This window comes from Macrosteles quadrilineatus, unplaced genomic scaffold, assembly GCF_028750875.1.
Source record: "Macrosteles quadrilineatus isolate MER2022 unplaced genomic scaffold, UCM_ALF_1.0 Scaffold_3__2_contigs__length_128488019, whole genome shotgun sequence".
NCBI lineage: Eukaryota > Metazoa > Arthropoda > Insecta > Hemiptera > Cicadellidae > Macrosteles > Macrosteles quadrilineatus.
Window position 1 is genome coordinate 43,684,453 of NW_026542596.1, and position 27,569 is coordinate 43,712,021.

Consider the following 27,569-nt stretch of genomic DNA (forward strand, 5'->3'; position numbering starts at 1 on the left):
GTTCGTTCGCTACGCTCACTCACCTTTAAGTTGCAAATTGGCTGTAGTCATAAATTAAAAAAAATAATAGTGCTGCACCCTGTTGGTAATCCTTGTAACTTTAATGCTATTGAACATCATAGAACAGAATCAACTTGTTTAATTGAAACAGCTGTTAAGAAATTCCTTTTAAATATGAAAAATCATAAGGTTAACATGGGAAACTCCAGAGCCACTGGGGCGGAGCCCGAAAGCCCAATCACAATCATAACTACTTAGTTTTCCTATTTAATGCCCAAAGAATCGGTGTACCGAATTTCAGCCTCCTAGGTAAATGGGAAGTGGGAGAATTAGTGATGAGTGAGTGAGTCAGTCAGTGAGGGCTTTGCCTTTTATATATTTAGAGAAATTTTGTTTCTATTATTTTAGGATTAATTTCTTGATCTCTCCTTTACTGTTTGGTTATATAACTAGGGGACAAGTTATTGTTTACGATTAGATCGTATTATTTGGTTAATCGAGATTTTAAATGACTGTAATAACAGGAAATAAATTGTAAACAAAACACGACCTCTACATAAACCGTACAGAACTAACAATAAAATTGACTTCAGCTGTTCCATAAGGATGAGAAATCTACTAAGGGAGTATGTTTTATCTATGGTACTGTGGTACTGTAAGAAATTTAAGTTACCTTGTCGAGACCACACCCCTCCTCTACCTTCACCCCCATGGACTTTGTGTAAAGGACACCAAACACATTTAGTCAAAACCAAACCGTCAATAGATACTGTTTTGGAAATTTGTCTTTATAAAAAAACTAGCTGTACCCGCGGGCTTTGCCCCGTTTAACTTCACAAGTGAGCTCGTTCGCATGGCTCAATCACGTCCTGGTTGAAGTTCGTTCGCTACGCTCACTCACCTTTAGGTTGGAGCTCGTTCGCTCCGCTCACTTGCCTTCAGGTTAGCTCGTTCGCTACGCTAACTCACTTCCAGGTAGAAGTTCGTTCGCTACGCTCACTCACCTTTAAGTTGCAAATTGGCTGTAGTCATAAATTAAAAAAAATAATAGTGCTGCACCCTGTTGGTAATCCTTGTAACTTTAATGCTATTGAACATCATAGAACAGAATCAACTTGTTTAATTGAAACAGCTGTTAAGAAATTCCTTTTAAATATGAAAAATCATAAGGTTAACATGGGAAACTCCAGAGCCACTGGGGCGGAGCCCGAAAGCCCAATCACAATCATAACTACTTAGTTTTCCTATTTAATGCCCAAAGAATCGGTGTACCGAATTTCAGCCTCCTAGGTAAATGGGAAGTGGGAGAATTAGTGATGAGTGAGTGAGTGAGTGAGTCAGTCAGTGAGGGCTTTGCCTTTTATATATTTAGATATACTGTAGTTGTAAATGTATAATAACGGTCTCTTGATAGAGAGGTTTCAGAACGTTTATTATCCTCCTCATACAAAAACTTGGTCTTGGATCCATCTGTTCTTAACATAACCTAAACCAGTAAAATAAATTCTGTCCAGTTTTACCAAAATAATTTATTCAACTTAAATGGTCAAAAGATTATAAATACTATTCAATAATGAAAACAAAACCCAGTAAACCATTTGTTAAATAATTCATCTGTTTTTAGACTCTGGAATGCCAGGAAACATGGAGAGAAATCCTGAAAATAAAACAATCGTTAGAGTAAAGATTTCCATACAATAGACTCTTGGTTGTCTTGTCTTAAAGCAGCTCGGCAAGGTCTTAATAACTCAATAAACAAACCAATGTAAATAGGTCAAAAACATTGCACAAATTTTTCATAATTACAAGGCTTTTACGTTTGTCTTTAGTTAAAATAACCAACATTTCCCCTTTTCAAGCCATTATCACAAATAACATAAAAAACACTGTAGTTACATCCCACTAATAATAAAAACATAAGATAAAGCAATACTCATCCACTCAATCACACTTTTTCAAGTGATTGGTGTTCACAAAAAAAGTGGCAGCAGAGGAGTATGCTGGTTATGAGGAGTTGACAAAGTGTGTGTTATGCAGTGCGCTAAAACAATAAGAAAGACCAAAGCGCAGGTGTCCAAAAACAGACGTGTGTCTTCTAAGCGTAGACCAAGGCAGCAAAACTGGTTGTATAGACCAGTGTTTACAAGCTTTTTTACCTGACGTACCAACTGTTCACAAGAGACAAATTAAAAATATGATGCCACTTAACTGCTATTATTTTAAGTCAGTCACTTAGTTCTTGCATCCGTGTTCTTGTGTTCAGTCTTATTGAATAGCCTATACACAGATAAAAATGATCTGTGAACTAATGTTGACACACCAGTACAATGGCGACATAATACCTGTTCTTAAAACAGCACCATTTACCACTGCTGTAGCCTCTGCATAGCACATTTTGGGATCTCTGATCTAGACTTGACTGCTTTGGTGTGCAGTCATTGCACATGGGATTTCACGGTAACCTACTTGTCTTCAAAGAGGGTCATCTGATAATACGGAAAATCGGAGCCAAAGATTGGATAGTTGAGACCCTACTGAGTGTACTCTATTGATGTGTAAAAACCAAATCTCAAATCTCAAAACCATCAAAACTTTGGAAAAGTTTCGGTTTCGAGATTCAAAAGTTTTGAAATTGAAGATTTTGGCAGTTTAATTTTTGAAACTGCTTACATTTTTTGCATACAAGATGGTAGCAATAGAGCAAACAGATTACCCTTAAAAGTAATGAAAACAGTAAATTGTATTCTGAGCTTCAAAAGGCATCTTTATAACTGTCACAACATACAATTCAGTTTCATGAGGATATTTACTAAACACAAAGAAATATTGACAACTAAATGTTCTAATTAATATAATATTCATTTTTGAGGTGTTTCCTTCCGGATTACTTATTAACAATATATTCTATAGGTTAAAACCTTTTTTTGCCAACGTAATCCATTGGTCGTCTGGGTAGCGACCGGTTTCGACACTCGGCAAATGCAGAGTTGGGTTTGTTGATGGATGGTTTAGGTAAGTGTTCCTTATATCTCGTTTTAAATGAGCAGGCAGTTTATCCAATATAAAAACTAGAGCAGCTGTTTTTTTTTTTATTGGACAAACCGCCCGCTTGTTTAAAACGAGATATAAGGAACACTTACTCAAACCATCCATCAACAAACCCAATTCTGAATTTGCCGATCATCTGCTTAGTTATAACCATGATGTCTCAAATATTGACTTAACCATTGATGTATATTCCACAAAAAGGTATTCAACCACTAGAATATATTACTAATATTCATTTTTATGTTGGTTGTTTGTAAAAAATTATGTTTTGGTTTTAAGTTTAGCAATTACATATTTATGTTATTATGTCAGTGTCGGTCTCTTTCAGTTTTGATTGCATACTTCACATTTGATTATTACCTGTATTTTTGCAACCTCAACTTTTCTAACCAGCTAAGTAAATAAGTTTCTTGTTTAGGTTTTGGGATTCGATTTTTCAAGTTTCGGTTACGGTTTTGAGATTTCTGGTTTTGACCATCACTAGTGTACTCCAAATATTTTTTTTGAACCATAAACTATCGGTCATGCTATTTAAAATATTTGTTTTTAGTTTAACGATGTCACCCACCCCACTTATTGTTTCTCTGTGCCTGCTCCTTCATATTCAGTGAAGGATGATCTCCCTCAATAGCTCGTATCCTCCGCTCCAGTTTATTGATCTCCATCTGTTTGCGCTCCAACAGATTAATCATTTCTGTCATTTTCTCCTGCCTAAATGACATTTCTTTTTCAACCTGCAAAAGATTATTAAATTAAATATAATTATTTGTTCACCTTTTAGGTTTTCAACTGTCTATGAGGGGTGTATATTACTTGGTAAACATACAACTTTAAAGTTTTACCATGTAACAAGTGTTTAATGTTGAATTAATGTGACAACACTTAAAATATAATACACTGAAGCAAATAATGTTGTGTTTGATGAGCCAAAATCGGTTCACTAAACCATTAGTCCAATTGATGAGAATTCAGTAGGTACTTACCATTTTCGGGTCAAGGCCGTAAAATTGTTCTAGAGCTTCGAGCGACTTGTAAGGGCTTTGATCACCCAACATGCCATCACTGTAACCTTCCTGCAAACATTTAAGTAGAATGTTTACAGAAGAAGATAACTTTTGGAAAGGACAGAACCTTACTAAGTACAATATGAGAACAGTATGAGGCAATAGCTTTTTTTGTTGTATAAAGATACAATAAAAATGGTTAACATATGTTACACATATGTTAATACAATAAATGGTTGAACAAGAAACATAAGTTGAAGTCTGGCATGGTCATGTATTTTTTTTTATTTGTTCCACAAATATCAATACCGTAGGCCTACCAATATGGATGAAGTAAAATATTTTTACTGAAACCACACTATACGAGTGTCACTCCATAAAAAGTTCCATAGCATCTCTATTGGAACTTCCAATGACCAATATATCAAGCAAGTACACAATATCGATTCTCAAATAGACTGATTGGGCCTGATGTTGTGACTGTCAATATCAACAAGTCACTTTCACACGTAAATAATATTTTGTATACATATCTTATTACAGTATAAGTTCACACTTATACTGTGTACACTTTACACTTTATTATTACAGTATATAAGTGTGAACTTATACTGTAATAATATATGTATACAAAATATTATTTACGTGTGAAAGTGACTTGTTGATATTGACAGTCACAACATCAGGCCCAATCAGTCTATTTGAGAATCGATATTGTGTACTTGCTTGATATATTGGTCATTGGAAGTTCCAATAGAGATGCTATAGAATCTTTTATGCCACACTGTCTCAACGACATTTTATGACTGTAGCACATTCTGTGAGTGGCTCTTTCAACAATGTTCTAATTTAAAAAAAGCTACAGATGGTCCATATAAATGCCTACTTCAGTAGGTATCCAAACGCCCATGCTTGTGATCTATACAAAACTACCCCAATCTAAGGTTCTATCTATCTGTCGTACCGTAAAGTGGGACTTGTATTTCTCGTACACTATAGCCATCAGCTTCTCTGAGCACTGTTTGTCGCTGTTCTTCTTCTCCCTCATCATAGGTATCAGCTGATCCCTCGCCCGTAGCAATTCTGCGTGTTCTCTCAGCATCAGATCTCGCTGGTCCAACTCCAGAGTTTGTTGAGTCACCATTCTCTCCAGTTCAGATTTTTCACGTTCCAAATCTATCACTCTGTACTGCAGCACTCGAACCTGAATGATTTAGTCAAAAATGTTATAGCAGTTAACATTTTCTTCATTTGAAATAGCTAACAACTACAGATAACTCTTGATAATCCGACAATTATGAGATTAGAAGAGTGTCGGAATACCAAAATCAGTACTGGATTCAACTACAATGCTTCATCATACACAATCCATTTTAACACCCCTGTAACTTCGTTAATTTGAGAACGTAAATAATTGTAAGAAAATATTCTGAAGTATTAATTTCAATTTGAACCCAAAACACCATTTAGACTACTTTACTTTATGGTCTTTATTGCTGCCCCACTGCATCACAAAATGTGTTTTAACTAGTAAGTGTAGTTAAAGTATCATGTATGTATTATAAAATGATGATCATAGTTTTTGAACAACAATAGTGAATAGGTAGGTGGCTCGGTGATTTAGTGAGTTCACGACCTAGGCATCGCAAACCTAATTGAGAGGCATCAGTATTGTTCATCTTTAGTACTTAACTGGCTAATTCCTTTCTTTTTCTCTTTTATTGTCTACTTCTCTTTTATTGTCTACTAAAATGCTTGGGGGGGGGGGGAATGATCAATAAAATTAAAACTTTTGTGGATATGCAGGGAATCAAACCAACTGGACCGAAGTCAGAGACGCCAACTAGACTAGCATCACACCCAACTAGATTTGCCTGCCCGATCAGAGCTGAGGTGTGAGTGGGCAAATTCAAGGTTAAAAGAGACTGCCGACCTCTGAAAAAGTCGGCACAATTGATAGTTATATGAGTTGCTTAATTGTTCCACTATCTCTTTTAACTGCCGAAAAATAACTTTGTAGAATTGAATTAATGTATATGAATCAACTCACCTGACTTTCCAGACTGACATCATGTTCAGTTCGATTTTTCTTTAATTCATGAATTTGCTTTGTAAGCATTCTTTCTGTGGTTGCCCTAAAAAGACAAAGCAATAAGTTGTTAGAAAAATCCCTCACGGCAATGAATACTGTTGAATTAATAACATTTTTTTTATCGATTGGAATGAGAGTACAGTACTGTATTTGCAACCGTATTAAACTTATTTGTTTTGAATGTAGAGATTAGTACAAATATTTTTCATCTGCATGCCTATTGGAACTTGCTCCTGTTAATGTTCCGATGGACTTGATTTAGAACAAGAAGAGACAATCAGCTTTCCCTTTCTCAACATTTACTTTCCTCGCTCCAAATTAGTTTTACCTTTGACCGTTATGCACGCTAATGTTTTTATTTTTCATGTAATAACTCATAACGAATTTGTTTTTTCCATCTATTGTTTGAATTATTCATTCCACTATTCAAAATGTTTTGCTTGCTTGAATTACCAGCAAGTGATCTACCTTTCACATGTTCAGCCAGGGTCGCTTTAGTAAATGAGCCCAGGGGCCCAAGAGGTTTTTTGGCTTGTTGGGAATGCTAGGATAGGAAAATCCCTCCACAAGGAAGGGGGAAGGGGCAAAACCATCTCTTGGGCCCATATCATGCACTTGGAAACAGCGTACCTGTGTTCAGCTTCACCTTAGACTTTATTGGTACTTTGTGTTGTGCTCTACTTCCCACATGAACCAATAGCGCCCAAAGAGAAATGCCACTTTCGCAAGGATTCTTCACTATCAAAACAATATCTTGAACATTAGTAATATTATTGATAGTAATTACTCAAAGGTAATGTTAACCTACATTTCCTTCAGTTGGTTTTCCAGTTCATGTTGCTTCTTCTTCAGTTCATTAACTTGGTTGTTTTTGTCTTGCATGTTTCTGGTTAAATCTTTTACTATTAGGTTAGACGCATAATCCTGGTTCATAGCCTAAAACATAAAATACATCTACGTGCTTAACTATATTATAAAACCAAACATTAATAACCCTTCCTGGACGGGCAAAACCATGACATAGAACGGGAAAAAATTATAGGCAAAAATAAAAATAAATTTTCCTTATTTGTGTTTTGTTATGCAAGTACACATAAAATAAACACAATGGAACACTTCATACTGTCAAAATAATTTTTGACTCGTTTTTAACTATACGGATATATCTGCTACCCGTCCTCCGCCCATGAGTAGAAAAGCAGCGGATATATCCGCCATCTGTCTTTGAAGATATGACCATTGACAACGTTAGGCAACAAATAAAGAACAATATGTAAACAATAAATAAAGACAACGTAGAGTTGAGAGCGAAACGTTGAGGGGGGAGCGTAGGAGAGGTGTGTGGAGCGCGGGAGAGGGGGAGGCGCGGAAGAGGGGGAGGCCCGGGAGAGAGGGGGGAGTGTGGGGGAGAGCGCAGCCATGGAGAGAGCAGGAAAGTGGTGCCTTGGTACCGTGAAACATCTGGTTACTGCTCAAGCACCTGCCAGTCTGTCTGAAGAGAAGGCGGATATATCCTCTTCCCTTCCGGAACATCAAAAATCATAAGCAGATATATCCGCTACCCGTCCTTTATCATCAAAGACTTAGGCGGATATATCCGTCACCCCTCCGGGAAGGGTTAAAAATGTTTTATCCTTTCTATTACACACTTCGATACTTCCTACAGACAAAGACAAATCCTTAGATGACTTAACAGCATATCAGGTTTAATACTCGCTATCGTCAACAAGTTTTATAGCATGTGTCATATCCATATGTCACTCGTATTCAAGTGTTGTTGACTTGCTTTTATTAAATTCTTAAACTCAAACTCCTTAAATTTTTAATTATGAAAGTCAGTGCCTAAATGCTTTTTAAATGTATAAACCTATTTAAAATAAAAAACATCTACTCAGAGAAAGACCACATTATTTATGGTGAATACAATAAAGAACAGTCTAACAAATTTTTCTTTTACCTCAGAGAATGAGACTTTTGTTATTCTGCCTTAATCAGTATTGAAATCTAGTCACAACTTGTAAATAGGTGTCTACTGTAGTGCACATTTCCAGTCATAAAATCATAAAAAAATATAGATCCTTTGCAATTTGACTATGGAATCTAATATCTGCATTGCCATATTTGGATTTAATATATTTAAATTAAACACACATTAGTGTAACTGATTTAATTAACTATGTACCTCTTTTTGTGTGCCATCCATACAAGAATATCCAGCTGACTCCAACTGTTCCTTCAATTCATTTAGTTTCTTAGACTTATTGGCAATTTCCTCTACTAGGTCTTGTCTGAAAACATAAATTAAAAGGGAGTATTTCAAAAGTTCCAAAATCGGAAGATCCAAAGAATATATTGCCGATCGGAAGTTCCAAAATCGTAAGATCCAACGTTTATATTGCCGATCGGATCTTCCAAAATCGGAATTTCCAAAGGTTATTTAGCGGGTCGGAAGATCCAAAATCAAAAGATCCAAAGAAAATATTGCCGATCGGAAGTTCCAAAATCGTAAGATCCAAAAGTACAGTCATAACTAGAAGTACAAATTTATTTCTTTAAGTAAACTTATGAAATAGACTGTCCGTTTCACTTTGGAACTTGTGATCATATGCCGGGTCGGAATTTCCAAAACTCTAGTAATCAGATCGGAAGTTCCAAAACGCTAGAACTGTTGCGTCTCTCAGATTGAAGGCGTTTAAACACACGTCGTCACCAGCAACGTTAATGGTTATTTGTTTTGTTAATTGATATTTTATTTAATATTTTTGTATTCGTATTTTCAAGTACACACACTTAAATACACACGCATTCATACATACATGTATATATATATTGTTGGTATTGTTTAATATTTATTTACAGTCAATAGTAAAATAATTTTTTTATTTTTATTCTTAAAAGATGGTTTAAGTATTAACCTTGACAATAACAATACTAAATTATCTGGCAAACGTCTTAAACAGATAATAACTTATTTTTATAGCTTCTGACAATTTTTGTTTACTCCGTAAGAGAATCCAGAATAAATCATTTGAAAAATGAAAAGATAATGAATTTGTCGTGGTTTATTTGAGCTGAACTATTAAGTTGTAATAGTGTACTAGTAACCAACGCTAAATATTTGAAGTTGTTTCCGGTTGTTGTAACAAACAGGTAGTTTCAAATTTAATTAAATTGAAATTGTAACGTTAAATTATATTTAGTTTTCCCCACAACTAGCGAATGTCTGCTGTAACCTAATTCAATTGAAATGTAATTTTTTCCTTACAAAGAATGTGTTTTATCAGGAAATGTAAAATGTTCAACTGTATATCAAACATTTGCGTCTAATCAAGTTTTGTTGGAGATTCAATTTGTGTACCTAAGTAAAAGGTTTTGTTGTAACAATTTTAAGTCATGCTTGAAAATACTTATTGTTCTGCAAACTATCGCTTAATCGTTGAAGATATGAGAATTGACTTATACGACATAGTTTTTTGGTCTTTATATGTGTAAATAGCTGTTCTGAATTAAACTGTTTAAAAAATTGACTACTCGAGTCCCGTGCGTTCGACTGGCCAACATTTGTACAATTCAAATACTGTTTGCGTAACTGTGATGTATATGGGTTGCGTTCTGAATCACAAGGCACTGTAATTATAGATAGGGCTCAGATTATTAATTGACGAATATTGTGTAAATAAAGCAATTGTTTTAAATCCGCTTATTAAAAGTATGCTATCGTAAACGAATCAATTTAGCATTTAATTTGTTTAAATAATAGTGATATATTGTTATCAAATGCACAACAATTATTTTCAATAAATGTGTTTCCAGTTGGTGTCGTTTTAGTGCACAGGCGTCAACTCAATGTTTCACCCGTATTTAATGGTAGATTGTACAAATTGTAAACACTATCTGTTAAAGTTGAAACAAAATATGGACAGGTCTAATTAGTTATATAATTATTGAAATTAATTATTTCATTATAATAATCTTTCCAGTAAAAGATTTATGCTCCAATAGGACTTATCAGTCTTCGGCTTCAACTAATCAACGAAAAGTCTAGTGTGGTACCGAGAAATAAATGATGCCCCTTACCTATAAAAATAATTGTATTTTGCATGATAAATGTTTAAAAAAACTGGAGTAGGATCTTAAATATTCCTTTTTTAATTGCATACCTTATTCAAGTTGTTATTAGTTCTGCGATGAAATTTCTATGGTATTTAATAGTATTATATTTGTATTGTAATAAAACACGTCTGTGTAGTATATTTCTTTAACAATTAAATGTAATTAACCAAACTCAGCAAGGATCAGTCCCCCGTTACTATATTTTAGTTTAATATTCATTTATCTTTGTTTAAGGTATATTATTTTCTACAATTTAAAAACATTTATTAGAAGTCTAATTGTCTAAATGCAAATTTACTTGCTCTTATTGTCCTGCCATGTAGGTATAAAATGAAAAAATGAAAGTATTGTAGAAGAAGGTTCGTGTAAAGGTAAATTTAATGAAGAATACGCAGCCCAGTAATTTGTGGATATTGTAAAGAGTGTGATATTTCGTTATAAGTCTCTTTGAACTGTGAAGGATCCAAACAGTAAACAGAAAAATAAGTGTTACACAGGAATTAGTACTGGAAGGTGCTGAAGACTGTACAGAATTTAGAATCATTTGTGTATGATAACTAAAGTGAACCTCCACAAAACTACAGTAACGGTAGGCCTACAGTGGTAGACTGTGGAAGTATAGTAAAGCTGTAGTTAATTTTTCTCAACAAATAAACTAACAAATGTTACCTACAATTAATGTGGATCTTTGGTTTCTAATGACTCAATTTTTTACTTTTATGCCCATAACATTTATTGTACTCCCATTGATTATGGTTGCTAACTATCGCTATATCGTCATATATCGTCATTGGCCGCATTAAAGGTAATACGATAGATGAAGTATGAAATATACTCTTACTTTTGTGACAACTTATTTGCTATATAACTTTCAATTGCTATATTAATTACTAGCAGAGTACCCGTCCTTCGTATACGAGGTTGGCATATAAGTAAAAAAATGCTTATTGCAGTTATATTGAACTCAAACTTGGAACTTGCAATGGGGGAGGACACATGTTGATAAAATTTGCTTCTTTAAATTTACAGTATACTATAGTATTACACATCTACCATAGCCATAATATTCCACCACTTCATCTGAACAATGATTACAAATGATTAAAAGTTCATAAAATATCAAAAATTATTCATGAAATTAAAAACATAAACACAACTGTAAACAATCCTACCTTGACAGTTCTCATGGCATACCACAGTTTGTTGTTGCTGCTTAGTTATAATTAGCTGTTTTCATAGATGCAAAAAAAAAAAAAAAAATAAAGTTTTGCACCCTGTTGGTAAATCTTATAACTTTTAATGCTTTTACATAGAACCAACTTTTTTGTTTGAAACAGCTGACTAAATTCTTTAATCCTATACTCTAATACGAGCAATGTTTGCTTGTATGTATGTATGTATGCTTGCTTGCACAAAGATCTCGAAAACGGCTCCGACGATTTTCTTCAAATTTTGTAAATAGTTTATTTTTGGCCTAAAAACAAGTTTACTGCAGTTATAACTGCCAACAAAAATCTAATTACGTGGAAAAATGAAACTGAAAGTCACATTTTTTTAACATTAGTCTAATGGGTTGCTAAGTAACCATGTTGGTTGAATGAAATAACAAGGAAAAAGTAAACAAAAGACTTGTAAGTTGTAACACATGTGTTCATAAAGGCATCTCCCACAGTGTAGTAGAAATTATAAAATACAGTACAAAAGCAAAAACATCACTTGTTACTATTGAGCAATGATTATACTGAAGCTTATTCGATACATTGTAGGAAATGTTAACTTAGCAGTGCGGAGTGTGGGATCTATTATTACGATTAGATTAAGGTAGATTTCCCATCCTTATGGAACAGCTGAATCCAATTTTATTGTTAGTTCTGTCCGTCTTCTGTAGATGTCGTGCTTTGTTTACAATTTGTTTCTTGTTATTTCAGTAATTTAAAACCTCGTTTAACCAAATAAAGATATTTAATCATAAACGATAACTCGTTCACTATCTTACCGTACTATATTACTATATTACTATCGTTGGCTATATAACCAAACAGTGAGACACAAATAATGAGAAACTAACCAAAAAATAATATAAACAAATTGTAAACAAAACACGACATCTACAGAAAACCAGACAGAACTAACAATAAAAGTGGCTTCAGCTGTTCCATAAGGATGGTTAGGTATCTGCAATCCTAAAATGCTATGGGAAGGTAAGGAAACAGGTCCGCGACATAGGAAGTGGTGAAGGAAGTAGTAAAGACGAGCAGTCCTGTTAATGACAATCAGTGCACGTCGGTTATACTTTTATGTTAACATTACTTACTTTACATTGTTGCATGTACGGTAGTAGGCCTAAATTATTTACGCTGAGACTAACTCATCGGGTTTCAGCTTATCCACCAAACTAGAGTAGTTTAGACACTATACTAATGGTGGAGGTTTAGGCCCCTATTAGCCGTGAGCAACATGTGGCGCAGCTAGTGGTGACGCCGGTGACCCACAGCGTTTGGAACCTGGCTGGACACTAGTCGCGCGACACATTCGTAGAACGCTCAAACAGCGGAATTCACCACAACACCCTAGTGTCAAACATGACGTTGAGTGACTGCATCCACAATTTGCACGTCAGTATTAGCACTAGACATTATTTATCTAAACTAAAGGGGAACCGGAGTTTTGCCAACGGGTGTCAGTTAGATCGGGGGGATGCCTTCGGCCACCTCTTGGTGCGGAGATTTGCCAACGGTGGTGGTGGGAGAAAGAGTGTGACGTCCGGAAGGAGAGCGATTGTCAGGGTTGTCTACGCTTGGCAGTTATGCGCTTGTCGCAGTGGGTTAGTTTAGGTTAGGTTAGGTTAGGTTAGGTTAGGTTAGGTTAAAAATTCAATACATTTCCTTTCACAGTCAGAGGTGCATAACTGCATTACATACTTTGAACACAGTCAGCATCCTGCCTGGTTTGTCCACCCCTAGCGGAAGCCACCCTCACGGTCACGTGTAATCTCTCTCCCCCTCCCCCTCTCGCGCAACCCATTCCCACAACCGTTGGCAAAACTCCGCAGTATGTGGAATTCATGGATGGGGACCCTTTCTACCTGATACCCGTTGGCAAAATTCCTACACTCAAACTAAAGACAACCAAAAACGCTAATGACACAAAAAGGAAAGAATACACTGTTAAAAGGTCACTGGTAAACAAAATGAACAGAAGTCAGTAATGAATAGAACAGCAATATGGCGAGGCACATCTCAATCGACTCAAACCACGATGTAGACTGTGTGACAGGCTTCGTTTTCACGTTAATAGCGCATGCGAGCGCAGTCAGTGGCGACGCATGTTGCCCACGGCTAATAGGCTACATATACTGCAATGCCCCCCGACTGCCTGGACACTAAAACAGTCGCGACACATGTTGTCGGGCAAAATCACTCCTGGCAACACGTCGGGCAGCTTTTTCGGCGGCGCCACTGGTCTCCCCGCGGCTAATAGGCACCCTTTGACTCCATGCCCTCTACACGTCCGACACCGGCGGCTCCACTAGCTGCGCCACATGTTGCTCAATGCTAATAGCGGCCTTACTTGAACTTAAAGAAACATTTCGTTAAGTGCCAAGAAATTAATCACGCACCTACCTACATAAATATCAGTATTTTTGTCATAAATAAATGTAAAAATTAAGTAAAATAACACATCAACACATGATTATTCTGATTGCTTATTACATACCTTATAGGCCTACATTGCTTGTATTACTGAGTCGTTATTTTTTTCTCAATCAAATGTCTTGGATTGTAATGAAATCATTTCTCGTAAATCATATTTAAAATATTTTTTTATAAAATGTTTTTAACGATTATACGTACTTTAAACCACAACCTAGCAAGGCTCAGTCCCCCGGTACTAAAAACTTAAAATGCGTGATATCATTGACTATATATACCTACAGGTAGGTATATATAGTCAATGGTGATATTTATAAGACCAATGTCTGTTCAACAAAGAGTAATTATTGAGCACCTGACATCCATCAGCAATATGGTATGTTCTTTTCCGACGAATCAATAGGCCAAAACATTGGCTGATGTGTTAACATTTAATAAAATGCATTTATAGATCAAAAGGTATTTATTTCCCGTCCTATTGCCGTTGAAAAGCACGGGTACAACAGCTAGTTATCAAAACATGGACAAAAATACATTAAGAAAGTGTTACCATACTAACAACATACTAAATTGTGAAAGTTTGTGTGTTTGTTTTTCTTATTGGGGTTCAATCACTCACTGGTCGGATTAGGTTGAAATTTGGCATGCTGATAGCTCACTTTCCCGATTAAGATATAGGCATATTCTTATCTCAAAACTCATTTCGTGCTCCGCCCGACTCGATTGTCCGTTAGAGTTTGGATTTGCGGCATTGTATTTTACAAACAAAGACAATTAAGGTCTATATCAACCTATGATTACATTTGAGCACTTCTTCTTTATATCATAAGTTTCTTCTACATCTGTATTATAATTCAACACAGGATTTACTAATTTGAAATATACGATACAGCCTATGAAATAACTACACCTTAGAGAAACAGATTGGGCAAATTGGTTTACTTCATACCAAGCTATCAATAACATACACACCAAATTATCTCCCCCCTGTAACAGCAAACCTAGGTACTCATTGAAATTAATAATATTCATATAGGAAATATTTCTTACAATTTCTAGGGAAGAATTTAGTAGAATTACAGCAAGGTAAATGGAAATTTGCTTTCTCTGCAGGTTCACTAACGCGGGGGTATTTTAATTTTACGGGAGGCAGTACACAATAATGATATCTTACTCATCATCATTGGCACAACCATTACGGATAATTATTATTATTACCGTAACATAATTAAAGAAGTAACTAAATCCAAAAAGATTACACAAACAAATTTACTTAATTACGTAAAAAAAAGTAAATATCATAAAGCATTTCTTATGCTATGATATTTATGGTTATACCATCGCAGGTGAAGCCGAAGGTACTTGCTAGTAATTAATAACCCTTACACTGCCATTGATCAAACAAAAGCCATGAAATGATTAGGGATATGCCTCAGACCCCAAATGAACGAAGGGTAAAAATTTGTTGAGTATATAAAAAATGTCATATAAATATAAAATGCAAATCAAATAATTTGCATACTACTTTTTAATGTATTTAGTATCAGACACAAACAAGAGTTAGTGTAGTGATTGAGTTAATTCAAGACTTGTATTATTGAATTGGTATCTTTCAATCATAAAGTCTTTAAAGTCTAGCATTAAGTCTTTCGATCTAAGATTTTAAATTCAGGGATTATGATTTAGTTACATACATCAACATGGCATCAACCGATATACGCCGTCTGCAATTATGGTGCCTTGTTAGAAGGCAATCTATACATACCACAGTAAGGCAAGCAGTATTTGACAAATACGGGAGTTAGAAACTGTATGAGGAAAATTAAGATTTCCTAAACAAATTGGGCTGTTATCTAGATACATATTTTACTTTATAAAAAGATAAGTTACTTCAGATAAATACAGTATAAACCACAAACTAAACTACCTATTTGTTCCATAATACTTAATTCTATGTTCTAATAGCAAAAAATAAAATGAGAAGATTAACTCTTCTATTAGGAGTATTTAATTCCATCTATATGTTTGATAATATTGTTGTCATGATGGTTAAATTTAAAAAAGGAGATGTAAAAAAATTATCATACCATATATTTAAGGCCAATACATACGCTAAGAGAATTGTAAAACTATACAAAGAGTGCTTCAAAGGGCATTTTGATACTCCATTGATAAAATACAAACAGTATTTTAGTAATTGCCTTTACGTGATATAAATTAGAACAAAACTAAAATTAATTAAAAACTCCGTTATACTTAATGGCTAATTTATGTGACAATATTTATCTAACATAGAGCGAATTAAAATGTTTTTTTAAACATAGTCTGAATATACGTCTTAAATATGATGTTGAAATGGTTTTTGGACAAAAAATACACACACCAAATAAGTAGTTTGGTTACTTTTCTATACAGATCTAAACTCGAGTGTCTAAACTTTTCCCCTTACATTAGCAACGCGGCTGGTTACGGCGTTCATCGCCTTCAATCTGAGAGACGCAACAGTTCTAGCATTTTGGATGTTCCGATCTGACTAGTAGCGTTTTGGAAATTCCGACCCGACATACGATCGCAAGATCCAAAGTGAAAAGGACAGCCTATTTCATAAGTTTACTTTAAGAAATAAATTTGTACTTCTAGTTATGACTGTACTTTTGGATCTTACGATTTTGGAACTTCCGATCGGCAATATTTTCTTTGGATCTTTTGATTTTGGATCTTCCGACCCGCTAAATAACCTTTGGAAATTCCGATTTTGGAAGATCCGATCGGCAATATAAACGTTGGATCTTTCGATTTTGGAACTTCCGATCGGCAATATATTCTTTGGATCTTCCGATTTTGGAACTTTTGAAGACCATCCAATTAAAACAGTTTTTTTGTAAATCTTCTGAATAGGGAATAAGCTACTACCGTAGGTATCATTGTAAGACCTAGTCTAGACCCAAGCCCAATTTATATAATTGTCCGTTAACACGATAAATCCAGTAAAAATTATACAATTTTGATTAAATTTGGTAAACTTTTAACTCTGAAGAATTCCTACATCAAGATCCTGTTGTATAAAAATGTAATGTCAAAATATATTCTGACCTGTAATAATGTAAGTTTCTAAAAAAAAAAAAAACCCCTAGGCTAAATATTATCTTGATTCAAAGTTATTGAAGTTATTAAGTTAAAATACCTCTTCTGTTCATTCTCTTCCAATGAAGTTTTCATGTTCTGCAGTTCCACTTGAAGATCTTTATTTGTTTCTTCCAAAGACAAATTCGCACATCTTCTCTGCTCAAGTTCATATTTCCTTTGAACAAAACACATCAATACAGGAAATAATCGCTACATTTCTAAGTTAAATCTATTTTGTTATCGTGTTTCAATTGATTTAAGTTACTGATTAATACCAAGCAGTTTATGTCACAGTTTTATTTTTATTAATTTTTTATGTTGCTATTTTTTGTCAAATTTGTGAATGTTTTTGGCCCAAGTAGTGAACCGAGAGACCAAGTGGCTGTAGATGTAAGAAGAAAAACATCAAACAAATGGTACAACTGGTAGAAGTTGACATCGTGGAGGACATAGGAGTTTCAAGGCAACTTGTTGGCGAGGCCAAAAATAAACTAGATTTCAGTGGCCACAGGAGTAAGTAAGTAATTAATGTACAATGTTCCGAAACCTATATCATTAATATTAACAATAAAGTGTGCACTGATATGCAAACTGCAATCCCTATGATAAATGAAATATTATGTCCAATTTACTGTAATGGGTTGAATTAAATTAAACCCCTTCTATATCAAAATCTTTGGCAAGTATTATAGGTACTCTTTTAAAGTATATTTGAACTAGTTGTTCTGCTCGTGTGTCGCCACGGGGAGAGAATGCAGTGAAGGTGGGTGTTTCTTCGCCACCGTCCAATGCAAACTGCTGAATTATTAGGGGCTTGTTCTTAGGCTTCTGCAAATTAGTTTTATTAATGACCATATCACAAGGCAAAATAGTCTGCAGATGTGTTTTTTTACTAGTTTGAACACCTAAGGCTCCTCCAAACTCTTAATGGTTCTTGTATCACTTAATATCCACAACATTTGTCTGCAAAATAAATTGCTGTGTTTTTAAAATATGTAATACTGAACTAATAAGTAAACAATTGAAAAAGAATTCAAAGGTTTGAAAACCATCCCGCATTATAAGAAAAACGTACTGTCACTTCTTTTGATGCAATATAGAAATCTATGGAAGAATCAAAAGATTTTGGTATTTACTCAGGGGAGGTATAAAAGAGGCTACGATGACAGCTGTGGGCTTCTTATTAGCTGAGGGAACGCCATTACCGTAACAAAACGATCAGTAGTCATCGGCCTCGGTGGTCTAATGGTTAGCGTGCCGGGCTGATGCTAAAGGTCCCGGGTTCAATTCCCGCTCGTGGTATTAACTTTTTGTCCAAGATTTTTTTATTATCAGCAAGTTTGGTTGGTTTGGTTCGGTTATGACAGTTTAATTTTATTATTATTAAGTCATTATAAAATTTTAGTAGAGCAATTTCTAGTTTTATTTAATAAAGAGAATTATTTTTTCTATTAATAAACTTTTGTTATATTATTTCATTATCAGCAAGTTTGGTTAGTTCGGTTAGGTTATGATAGTTTAATTTTATAATTAAAAAATAATAAAATTGAGTTTGAGGCATTTATAGTATTATTTTATGAACAGAACTATTTTTGCGATTAGTAAACCTTCTTTGCCAAAGTACTCTCTACTACAGCGCTGTTCACGGAGGAATTTTGAACTAATGCCTCATTCGTACCTCCCCTAAGTCAGACCCAAAGATTTTTAAGTTAAGAAAATTAAACAAACAAACTAAAACAAAAACAAATCCAACAGCTGATGTATCTTCAATCATTTAAATATGATAAAATACATCCCGTTAATTGAGGATCCTGTCAATAAAAGGTTTATCGAAAAACTGATATTTTTCGGAGAAGTTTCACGTCAAGACCTTTCATTCAAATATGCGGTTGTTAGGTACACGGCTTACAGTTTTCTCAAGAGTTCAAATCCTACCTAGCTTTTTATATAGATAGGTACTTACAGCTTGTTAATCGTTTCCTCAGAATTGTTGTATTTTTCAGAGAGTTCTCGATGTTGTTTTCCCTTCTTTTCCATACTCAACTCTAAGATCCTAAGAGTGTTTTCTAAAGCTCGCTTTCCTCCATCTGCTTTCTTTGTTTTCAAATCAATTTCATTGCATTTTCTTTCATTGCATTTCAAAATTTTCCTTATTTCAAGCATTTCTCTGTGTATTGCATCCTGCAATTGGTCAAAATTATTCTTAAGACTTCAACTACAGACTGGATCGTTGGATTTGATATTAAAATATATCCAAAGCAAGCTTTTCTAAATGCTTAAGCATTAGTAAAAATATATTAACCAAAAGAATAGTTGCTGGTTGTAATCACAAGGTAGGGTCCCCGAATTTATTTTTGAGACTCTCATCACATCATATTATTGGTTGAAAATTTATCAGAAGCAGGAAACATCATATTTGAGTACCCGGTAGTGAACATTGCTGGTGAGAGTATACAAGTTTTTTTTTTCTATTTTAGTTGACACTAGTTTTTGTTCTTAGTGTATGTATGGTCAGGGCCGCGTTGAGGGTCAGTGGGGCCCTGGGCAAACCCAAAAGCAGTGCCCCCATTTTTTCCTAGTGCGGGCAGGTGGTGGTTGGGGGGCACCCGGTGGGCGCCCCCAAACCTTCGGCGCCCCTGGGCATATGCCCAGTCTGCCTGTTTATAAAAGTGGGCCTGTGTATGGTCAGTTAGCAAATATAAAATTTTGTTTTTAGATCCATTGAATTCATAAGATATCTTGTGACACACTCATAGCAAACTTAACTTACAGAGACATGCAAAGAGGGAACTCAATTAACTACCTGACTCACACAACTACGTTCTTTTTTATTTAAAAAATTGGCGGCAGCTGGCCCATATGGCTGGGATGTCTACTTCAGTATCCAATAGTCTCTGCTTATAGTTAGCCGTTGGTTTATAAATGTGTAATATCAACTAGGTAGGCTATTTTAAAATTATCAAATGCTAGGAAATGACTGTTGATTAACCAACCAGACTTCTCTCCATCTGCTCCGCTTTTGACTTCTCCACATTACACATCTCAACGGCTGTGGTGTACCTCCTACTGAGGTCCTTGTTCTCCTGTCCCAGGATGGCCAACTGTTCGTTCTGCTGTAAGTTTATCTGGTCCTGTGTCTTCCGCAGACGAGTGTTCTCGTCTTTCAAGTCACCGTACTGTTTGGCCAAGGCTATTATGTTGTACATAACCACCGTCATCACCCTCAACTGTTCTTCTTCCACTTTGTGCAACTTTTCGTCCAAAGACTCTCCTGTGGAACAAAATATTTATCACAAACACAGGGAGACATAACTCTCCAATCTGACTATGGATAAAATTACACTTCATTTCCACTTTAAAACATATATCCAATTTTTAAATTTTATTTTATTAGAAATTTGTGTGTCTTATATTACACTAGCTGTAACCCGCGGGCTTTGCCCCGTTTAACTTCTAAATTTTCAAGATTATCTCGTTCGCATGGTTCAATCACGTCCTGGTTGAAGTTTGTTCGCTACGCTCACTCACCTTTAGGTTGGAGCTCGTTCGCTACGCTCACTCACCTTTAGGTTGGAGCTCGTTCGCTGCGCTCACTTGCCTTCAGTTAGCTCGTTCGCTACGCTAACTCGCCTCCAGTTTGAAGTTCGTTCGCTACGCTCACTACCTTTTGGTTGCAAATTAGCTGTTGTCATAAATGTAAAAGAAATAATAGTGCTGCATACTGGGTTGGTAATCCTTGTAACTTTAATGCTATTGAACATTATAGAACAGAACCAACTTGTTTAATTGAAACAGCTGTTAAGATTCAATAATTCCATTTCTCATAAGGTTAACAGGGAAACTCCAGAGCCACTGGGGCGGAGCCCGAAAGGATTTTTGAAATAAGAATATGCCTATATGTTAATCGGGAATGTGAGCTATCATCATGCCAAATTTCAGCCCAATCCGACCAGTATTTTTCGCGTTCACTTGTCACAAACATACATCCATACATCCATCCATACATCCAAACTTTCTCATTTATAATATTAGTAGGATTATTTATTTTTGGGCCCAAGTCTGCATTCTTTTCTTATTGATTTGTATAGAATTATTAATTTCTTATTACAAATTAGTTTGAAAATCAATTTTTTTCATGTTTTTAAAACAATTGCTGTACAAAAACACATTTAATTATATTTCTGTGTTTTAATTTTTTTGTAAAATTTCAACTGGTTAATAATAGTACAGCTGTTTCATACACTTGTTCAGTTAAAAATATTTGATACTAGCAGAGTACCTGTCCTTCGTACGGGGTTAGCATAAAAGTATAAAATGCTTATTACAGTTCTGGGAAAGGAAACGGTTTAAGAAAATTTGGTCTTTTAATTTTTAAGGTATCCTATAGTGTAGCACACATCTACCATAGCCCTAATAATGTTCTACCACTGCACCACTGCACCTAAACCATAGAAAAACGTAAATTGTGTACCATAACTTTTTGGCCCGACAGATGTCGTCCTGTCCTAATGTGGTTTTATGTCAAATGCTCGTTCATTTTCAAGATGAGCTCGTTCACATCGCTCAAATAGGTCCTGGTTGAAGTTCGTTTGCTACGCTTACCCACATTTAGGTTGGAGCTTGTTCGCTGCGCTCACTTGCCTTCAGGTTTAGCTCGTTTGCTACGCTTACTCGCCTCCAGGTTGAAGATCGTTCGCTGCACTCACTCAACTTTTGGTTGCAAATTAGCTGTTTTCATAATTAAAAAAAAAAAAAAATAGTGCCCTGTTGGTGAACCTATTAACTTTTTAATGCTATTGAACATCACAGAATCAAACTGTTTAGTTGAACCTTAAGGATTTACAGTCAACGGTTGAACCAGCTGGTAAGATGCTTTAATTCCATTTAAATATTAGTACTCATAAGGTTAACATGGGGAACTCGGTGCCCGAAAGGATTTTTGAGATAGGAATATGCCTAAATGTTAATTGGGAATGTGAGCTATCATCATGCCAAATTTCAGCCCTATCCGTCCAGTAGTTTATGCGTGATTGAGCAACACACATACACACAAACTTTCAGATTTATAATATTAGTAAGATGGTGTTAAGTAAAAATATTTATTCATGACTCTATCGGCATCCCCTTGTGTCTCCCGTGATAACACTGGCCAGCTTTTTCAGTATTATATTCGTTAATCGTATTTTGGTCATGTGTTTGTGTACGGTACATGTTCTACAATGGTATTGACAGATCATATTTAACCAAATTGGATAAATGACTTGATGTTTTGTCACACCTAATAATGGACTGCAGAATTCCAAAACTATAGTAGTGTACTACTGCAAAGGATACTTGACGAAGCAATTGGTAATATAAAGCATTTAACTTAAATTTAGTGATCCAGTGGCTATCATACACATAAACATTCTATTATTCAATTAATGTTTAAGCTTTGCATAGACAGTTTTGATTATCATACACTGTACCATGTATTGAAAACCAAATAAATTGAAATGCTAATGAATAATACCCAAAGTGAAAAATATGAATAAAGTATGTGTGCAACAAATTGTCTGCAGTAAAATTCCTGGCACACCCACAACACATATAGGTTTGGAATGCTTTCACAAAGTGTTTAAGTGCTTTCTCTTGTGTAGCTCTCATAAAAATGCCGCTGGCGTCAACATCAAGGAAAAAAATGTATATGTGTGTTTACCTTCCACAGTTATGTTGGTCAGAAACCAAGCAATCTCATCTTGTAGACCCCAGGATGAACCAGACATGGACATGTGAGGCAGAGCAGTTTTGCCAACTGTATTTTTTGAAATGACTATATCGTTGATCAGCTGGAGCCATGACTTTGTCACATGTTGCATTTGTTTCTCAAAGGTTGACACAAATTCCGGTGTACCTTTAACATTTTACAGCGAATGTTTAGCAATAATAAATTAGCTTGATAATTGTTAAGTTCTATTAAATTTAAATCTTTACCAAGTGTTTTAGTTTTTCCTTGTAGTTAAATCTGTTTTTAGATAGTGCTTAGAAATCCGGTTAAACATATATATTTATGTCCTAGTTTTTCACATTACTTCAGACTAGACCTAAGGGTTGTGGCTCACTTTGATAAAATCCTTTGGTTATTTGGCGGAATTGAATCCAGGACCTCAGGAACCGAAGTCCCACACTCAACCACAAGACCAGCTCGCTTCCCAGTAAAATTGATGTAACTGTCCCTTGGATAAAGAAATGTAATGCCTGAGTATAGAACAGCTAGTCAATAAAAAATAAATACATATCAAGCTACATACAGCCTTGCGCAAAATTCTCCGGTTTTGACAATCCTTCAAGGTGGTCAAGTGTTTTCTTCTCCATCAAACTGCAAATTTCGCCTTCTAGATGATGCATTCCTTGAAGTGGTTTAAGCTTCTTCAACTCCTGGTATATGGTTAACAACTGTTGCTGTAAAAGTAGAAAATACAACACTTAATTACTCATACAATAAAAAATAAAGAAACTTATCAAGGATGGTTGTTAACATTATTTATTTGCCTTTTAACTTGTTGATAAGTTATATCATTGTTTTGTAAAATTGTTTGAAAATATAGTAATAATATTTTTTAGAAAATCAATCCTTCCATATTTTTGATCAGGTTTACATTCAAGACATCTTTGAACAGAACCAAACACTTTCCTTCTTTCTTGGTCTCCATACACTTGCGGAATTCAAGTGCTACACCTCAAGAGATTTTGTGGCTAATAAAAAAATATTATTTCTCGTCTAACATTGCTTCAGGGATTTAAAACATAGCTTAAGAATAATAAAATAAGCTTTTATGGCAACATTGGTGGTGGTAGTTTTTACTCAAGAATTTTTTTTGCTTCTTCATACCTAACAGCTAAAGATTAATTAAAACTCTTTATGAATTCCATAGAAATATTTGATTGACATAACAAAAAATGTGTTATCAAGATGTGGACAACCAACATGAACCAAGGCTATCTAAAAATGTGTACTTCAATTTTGAAACCAAAAGTGACTCAATTCATTCTTCTGCAATGTATTTGACTGATTGTGATTAAATAAGTAGTTATGTATAATTTCTGTACTTATTGGTTTGCTGAAATAACTAAATACTATTTATCAGAACATTTCTACTGTATTGTAAATGTTTACCTGTTTTTCAGTGATTTCATCAGTTCTTTGATTAGACTCAACAGCTGATCTTGGTGAGAGTGATTCTTTTTCTGAATTTAAAGATGGCCTCGGTGAGTTTGATTCCTTGGTTAATCTTAGTGTTTTTGCTTCAAAAACTGATCTTGGAGACCTAGCTGTAGCTCTTGGCGGTGATTTTGATTTAGATTGTGGAGTTCTTGGGGATTCTCCAACAAAAGATTCAACAACTCTCCTTGGAGACCTATCCCCCGATCTTGGTGATTCAGTTTCATTATCAGGCTTACAAGGAGTTCTCGGGGATTCAGCATCAAAAGATTCATTAACTGTTCTTTGCGGACTACCAAATCTTGGAGATTGTGTTTCATTATCTGTCTTACAAGGAGTTCTTGGGTATTTGGCATCAACCGACCTAGGTAAGCCCCTCTGGGGTTTGGCTTCACTGTAAGGCGGGATAGTAGATCTCAATCTATGTGAATTATTATCCGACTTAAAAGCAGTTTTTGTTGATTTTGTTTCGCTTTCAGTCTTAAAATCAGCGTTTTGTGATTTTACTTCACAATATGGCTCAGCAGAAATAGATTCAAAATCTGAGTTCTTGTTGCTGTTGGAATCAGTCTCATTTGAGTTTTTAATTGGTAATTTAGAACTAAATTGATTTCTTATACTTGTTGAATGAGGTCGTGTGTTATCAATCTTGGATTTAACATTTGCGTAAGGATTTCGCGTACTTGGCACAGTCTTTGAGCAAACAGCAGGCTTTCTAAGGGAAGTTGTTTCATTTTGAGGATACAATGACAAACTTGTCTTATGTCGCTCAAATGCCGGGGGAATTTTTGAAACAGTGGGTTGTTTATTGCTAGCCGACGCACTTCTTATTCTTGCATCTTTCCGATCAACTGGAGCTGGAAAAGACGTTTTAATCATTGACCCACAAGTTAAAATTTAAATTATTTTAAGAAGGCCTACCTCAAGAGGATTAAATCAAGGCCAGGGCAAGACTGATGATCAGTTTGAAACAAGTCTAAAAGGTGCCATTAACAATAAATATCATTTCATGAAAATTCATTGTCATATAAAAACACTAGGCATTACCGAATGTGTATCAAACTAGCATACACTTCATTACCAATAATTAAATTGTTTTAAATTTTTTACATGTATTTTTGAGCACATTTTGTAAAATAACATTAAATTTTTAAATATAGGCCTATATATTTTTTGATAACAATATGTTTGCAGTATGCATATGCTTATCATGAAGAACTTAAAGATAATTAAAGTTGCTGTGATTCCCTGACATAATTGTTAGTTGCTTTGAACAGAGTGCACAAAATGCAACCCCAGGATTCTTTAATCCTAATATGGCAGTATCCAACCTATTTTACTGTTTAGAAATACACTCAATTAAACTTATTATAGCCTACAGTGTGTAAATTAAGTCTTGAAACAAATCTGTATTTTTTTAAACCGGAATAGATGATAGAAGTATTCTGTTTGTGGCGTTGACTGTTAACAAAGGTTCCCTAATTTTTAACATCAACAATATTTTTTAACCCCCCTAACAGGGTTGGGGTAGGGGGTGACTTATTTTTTTCAAATAGCAACCCCTTTTGAGTGATCCCTCATTTTAAAGGATTTGTCAAAAGAAACACAATGACGCAAACCCAAGGTGGATACCTCACCCCTAGCCAAAATGGCAGGTACCGTATTCCAAAATTTGATTTACTGTAGACTATGTGAAAAAGCACAAATTTCACAAATATGGAAACAAATCTGTATTTTTAAAACCATAATAATTAGAAATATTCTGTTTGTGGAATTGGTTGTTAACATATACCTAGGCTCCGCAATTTATAAAATCAACAATATTTTTTAACCCCTTTAACAGGGAAGTGGATGGGGGTGATTTATTTTTTTAATAACAATCCCTTCAAAATGAGGGGTCACTCAATAGGGGTTGCTTTTAAAAAAAAATAAGTCACCCCCTACCTGTTAGGGGGGTTATAAAATTGTTGGTGTAAAAAATAGCGGAATTTTACCTCAAAGAGAATAAACTCTAACATGCAAAAATCATTCTTCAAGTCTTATTTTCTAAACCTAAATGTACTCTAGACGTGAGAGATTTATAAGTTGTCTTTACAAATACAATACGGTACTTACTTGGCACAGGAATACTTGATTTCAGTGGAGTTTGGGATAATTTTGATATTGAACTGTCTCTGCTATTATTACGAGTCGGTGAAACAGAGTAAAAGCGTGGTAGCATTATCTGAAATAATTTGATTAATAATTTAAATATTCTATGCCTGTGTTTGAATAATTTTTTAAGTGTGATGATAAAATATGGAAGTTTGTTATAATGCGAACGTATAATTGTAGAACTAACTATGGAAGCTATTTTCAGCTTAGTAGCTACCTTAATAGGTACCTAGCTACATTTACAATCTGTATGGTGGCTTAGTTTTTATTTCCATTCTTTTTCTACCGGTACTACACATTTAACACTTCATTTAGGCACTACTATACTTAAAACTGTTATACTTAAGCTTTTACTAGAAAAATACTAAAAGATTTAATAATTTTTAAGAGTTTAAATAATTTTGCTGGTATGAAGCTTGCCTATGTGTCAGCCACTAATTAGGTTGTTAACAGGTGGTACATGTGACAACCTAGTTCCAACCCTTAGCAAACTGATCCTTTTACAATAAATATAAGAAATAGGGACTGGTAGGATGCTCTGAAAGAAATTGATTGTTATATGGGTGACACAGTTAAAAAAATTATACAAATGGGACTAACCAAAATGATATTTAGTAAATTCTAATAAACAATTTTAAAAACTTAATATTATGCATGAAAAAATGAGCCAACGATTCTATAATTTAAAGAAAAATATAACCAACTTAAAAGTTATTGAATTAATAGGTTTATTTATTGCATCAAGAATACCATTAACGTTTTTTTATACCTAAGTTATACATTTTGAAAAAAATTGAAATTGTACAGAAAAATTCCAAAGAAAATTGTCATTGTGACATTTAAATTTTCAATATCAAGAAATCATTTATACTCTAATTGATCCAAGATCAAAATTATTGTGTAATTTTAATTAGTTATTTTTTTCTTCCGTTTAGCCTAAATTTGTAGGTAACTTATTTGTTATCCTTTGTGTTCAGCAGCTTGCTTGTGATAAGAGCAAGAAGGATGTAATTTATTTAATAAATTATCTTTATATTACATACCTTATTGTTCTTGGCAATGCTCTTTAAATCCTGTCACGTTCAAATTTTTATGATTACAAAATGATTTTGCACCCAATGTTCAAATTTATAAAAAAAATAATTCGTGCTAAATTTGGAAAGCAAACAGTAATTTAC

At 34.6% G+C, this 27,569-nt stretch overlaps 1 protein-coding gene across 1 annotated transcript; it reads right to left on the reverse strand.

The window, feature by feature from the left end:
* Positions 1–1,514: 1,514 nt before the first annotated feature.
* Positions 1,515–27,569, reverse strand: LOC128991099 (uncharacterized). Its single transcript, XM_054413827.1, has 15 exons — positions 27,435–27,569; positions 26,353–26,461; positions 24,193–25,094; positions 23,327–23,477; positions 22,735–22,929; positions 20,030–20,307; positions 19,000–19,217; positions 17,095–17,211; positions 8,327–8,432; positions 6,953–7,080; positions 6,103–6,187; positions 5,017–5,256; positions 4,032–4,121; positions 3,617–3,782; positions 1,515–1,657 (listed from the first exon to the last, which is right to left on the reverse strand). Exons 2-15 carry the CDS (start codon positions 26,456–26,458, stop codon positions 1,611–1,613), a joined length of 2,829 nt encoding a protein of 942 aa, XP_054269802.1. The 5' UTR covers positions 26,459–26,461; positions 27,435–27,569; the 3' UTR covers positions 1,515–1,610.

What these genes read in the sequence shown, in the direction of transcription:
- LOC128991099 (XM_054413827.1), bottom strand. Translation starts at nt 26,458, where the DNA reads ATGCTACCACGCTTTTACTCTGTTTCACCGACTCGTAATAATAGCAGA. An exon ending in GAAAACCAACTGAAGGAAAT is followed by an intron (nt 6,188 to 6,952) that starts GTAGGTTAACAT and finishes TTGTCTTTTTAG; the next exon opens with GGCAACCACAGAAAGAATGC. An exon ending in AATACAAGTCCCACTTTACG is followed by an intron (nt 4,122 to 5,016) that starts GTACGACAGATA and finishes AAATGTTTGCAG; the next exon opens with GAAGGTTACAGTGATGGCAT.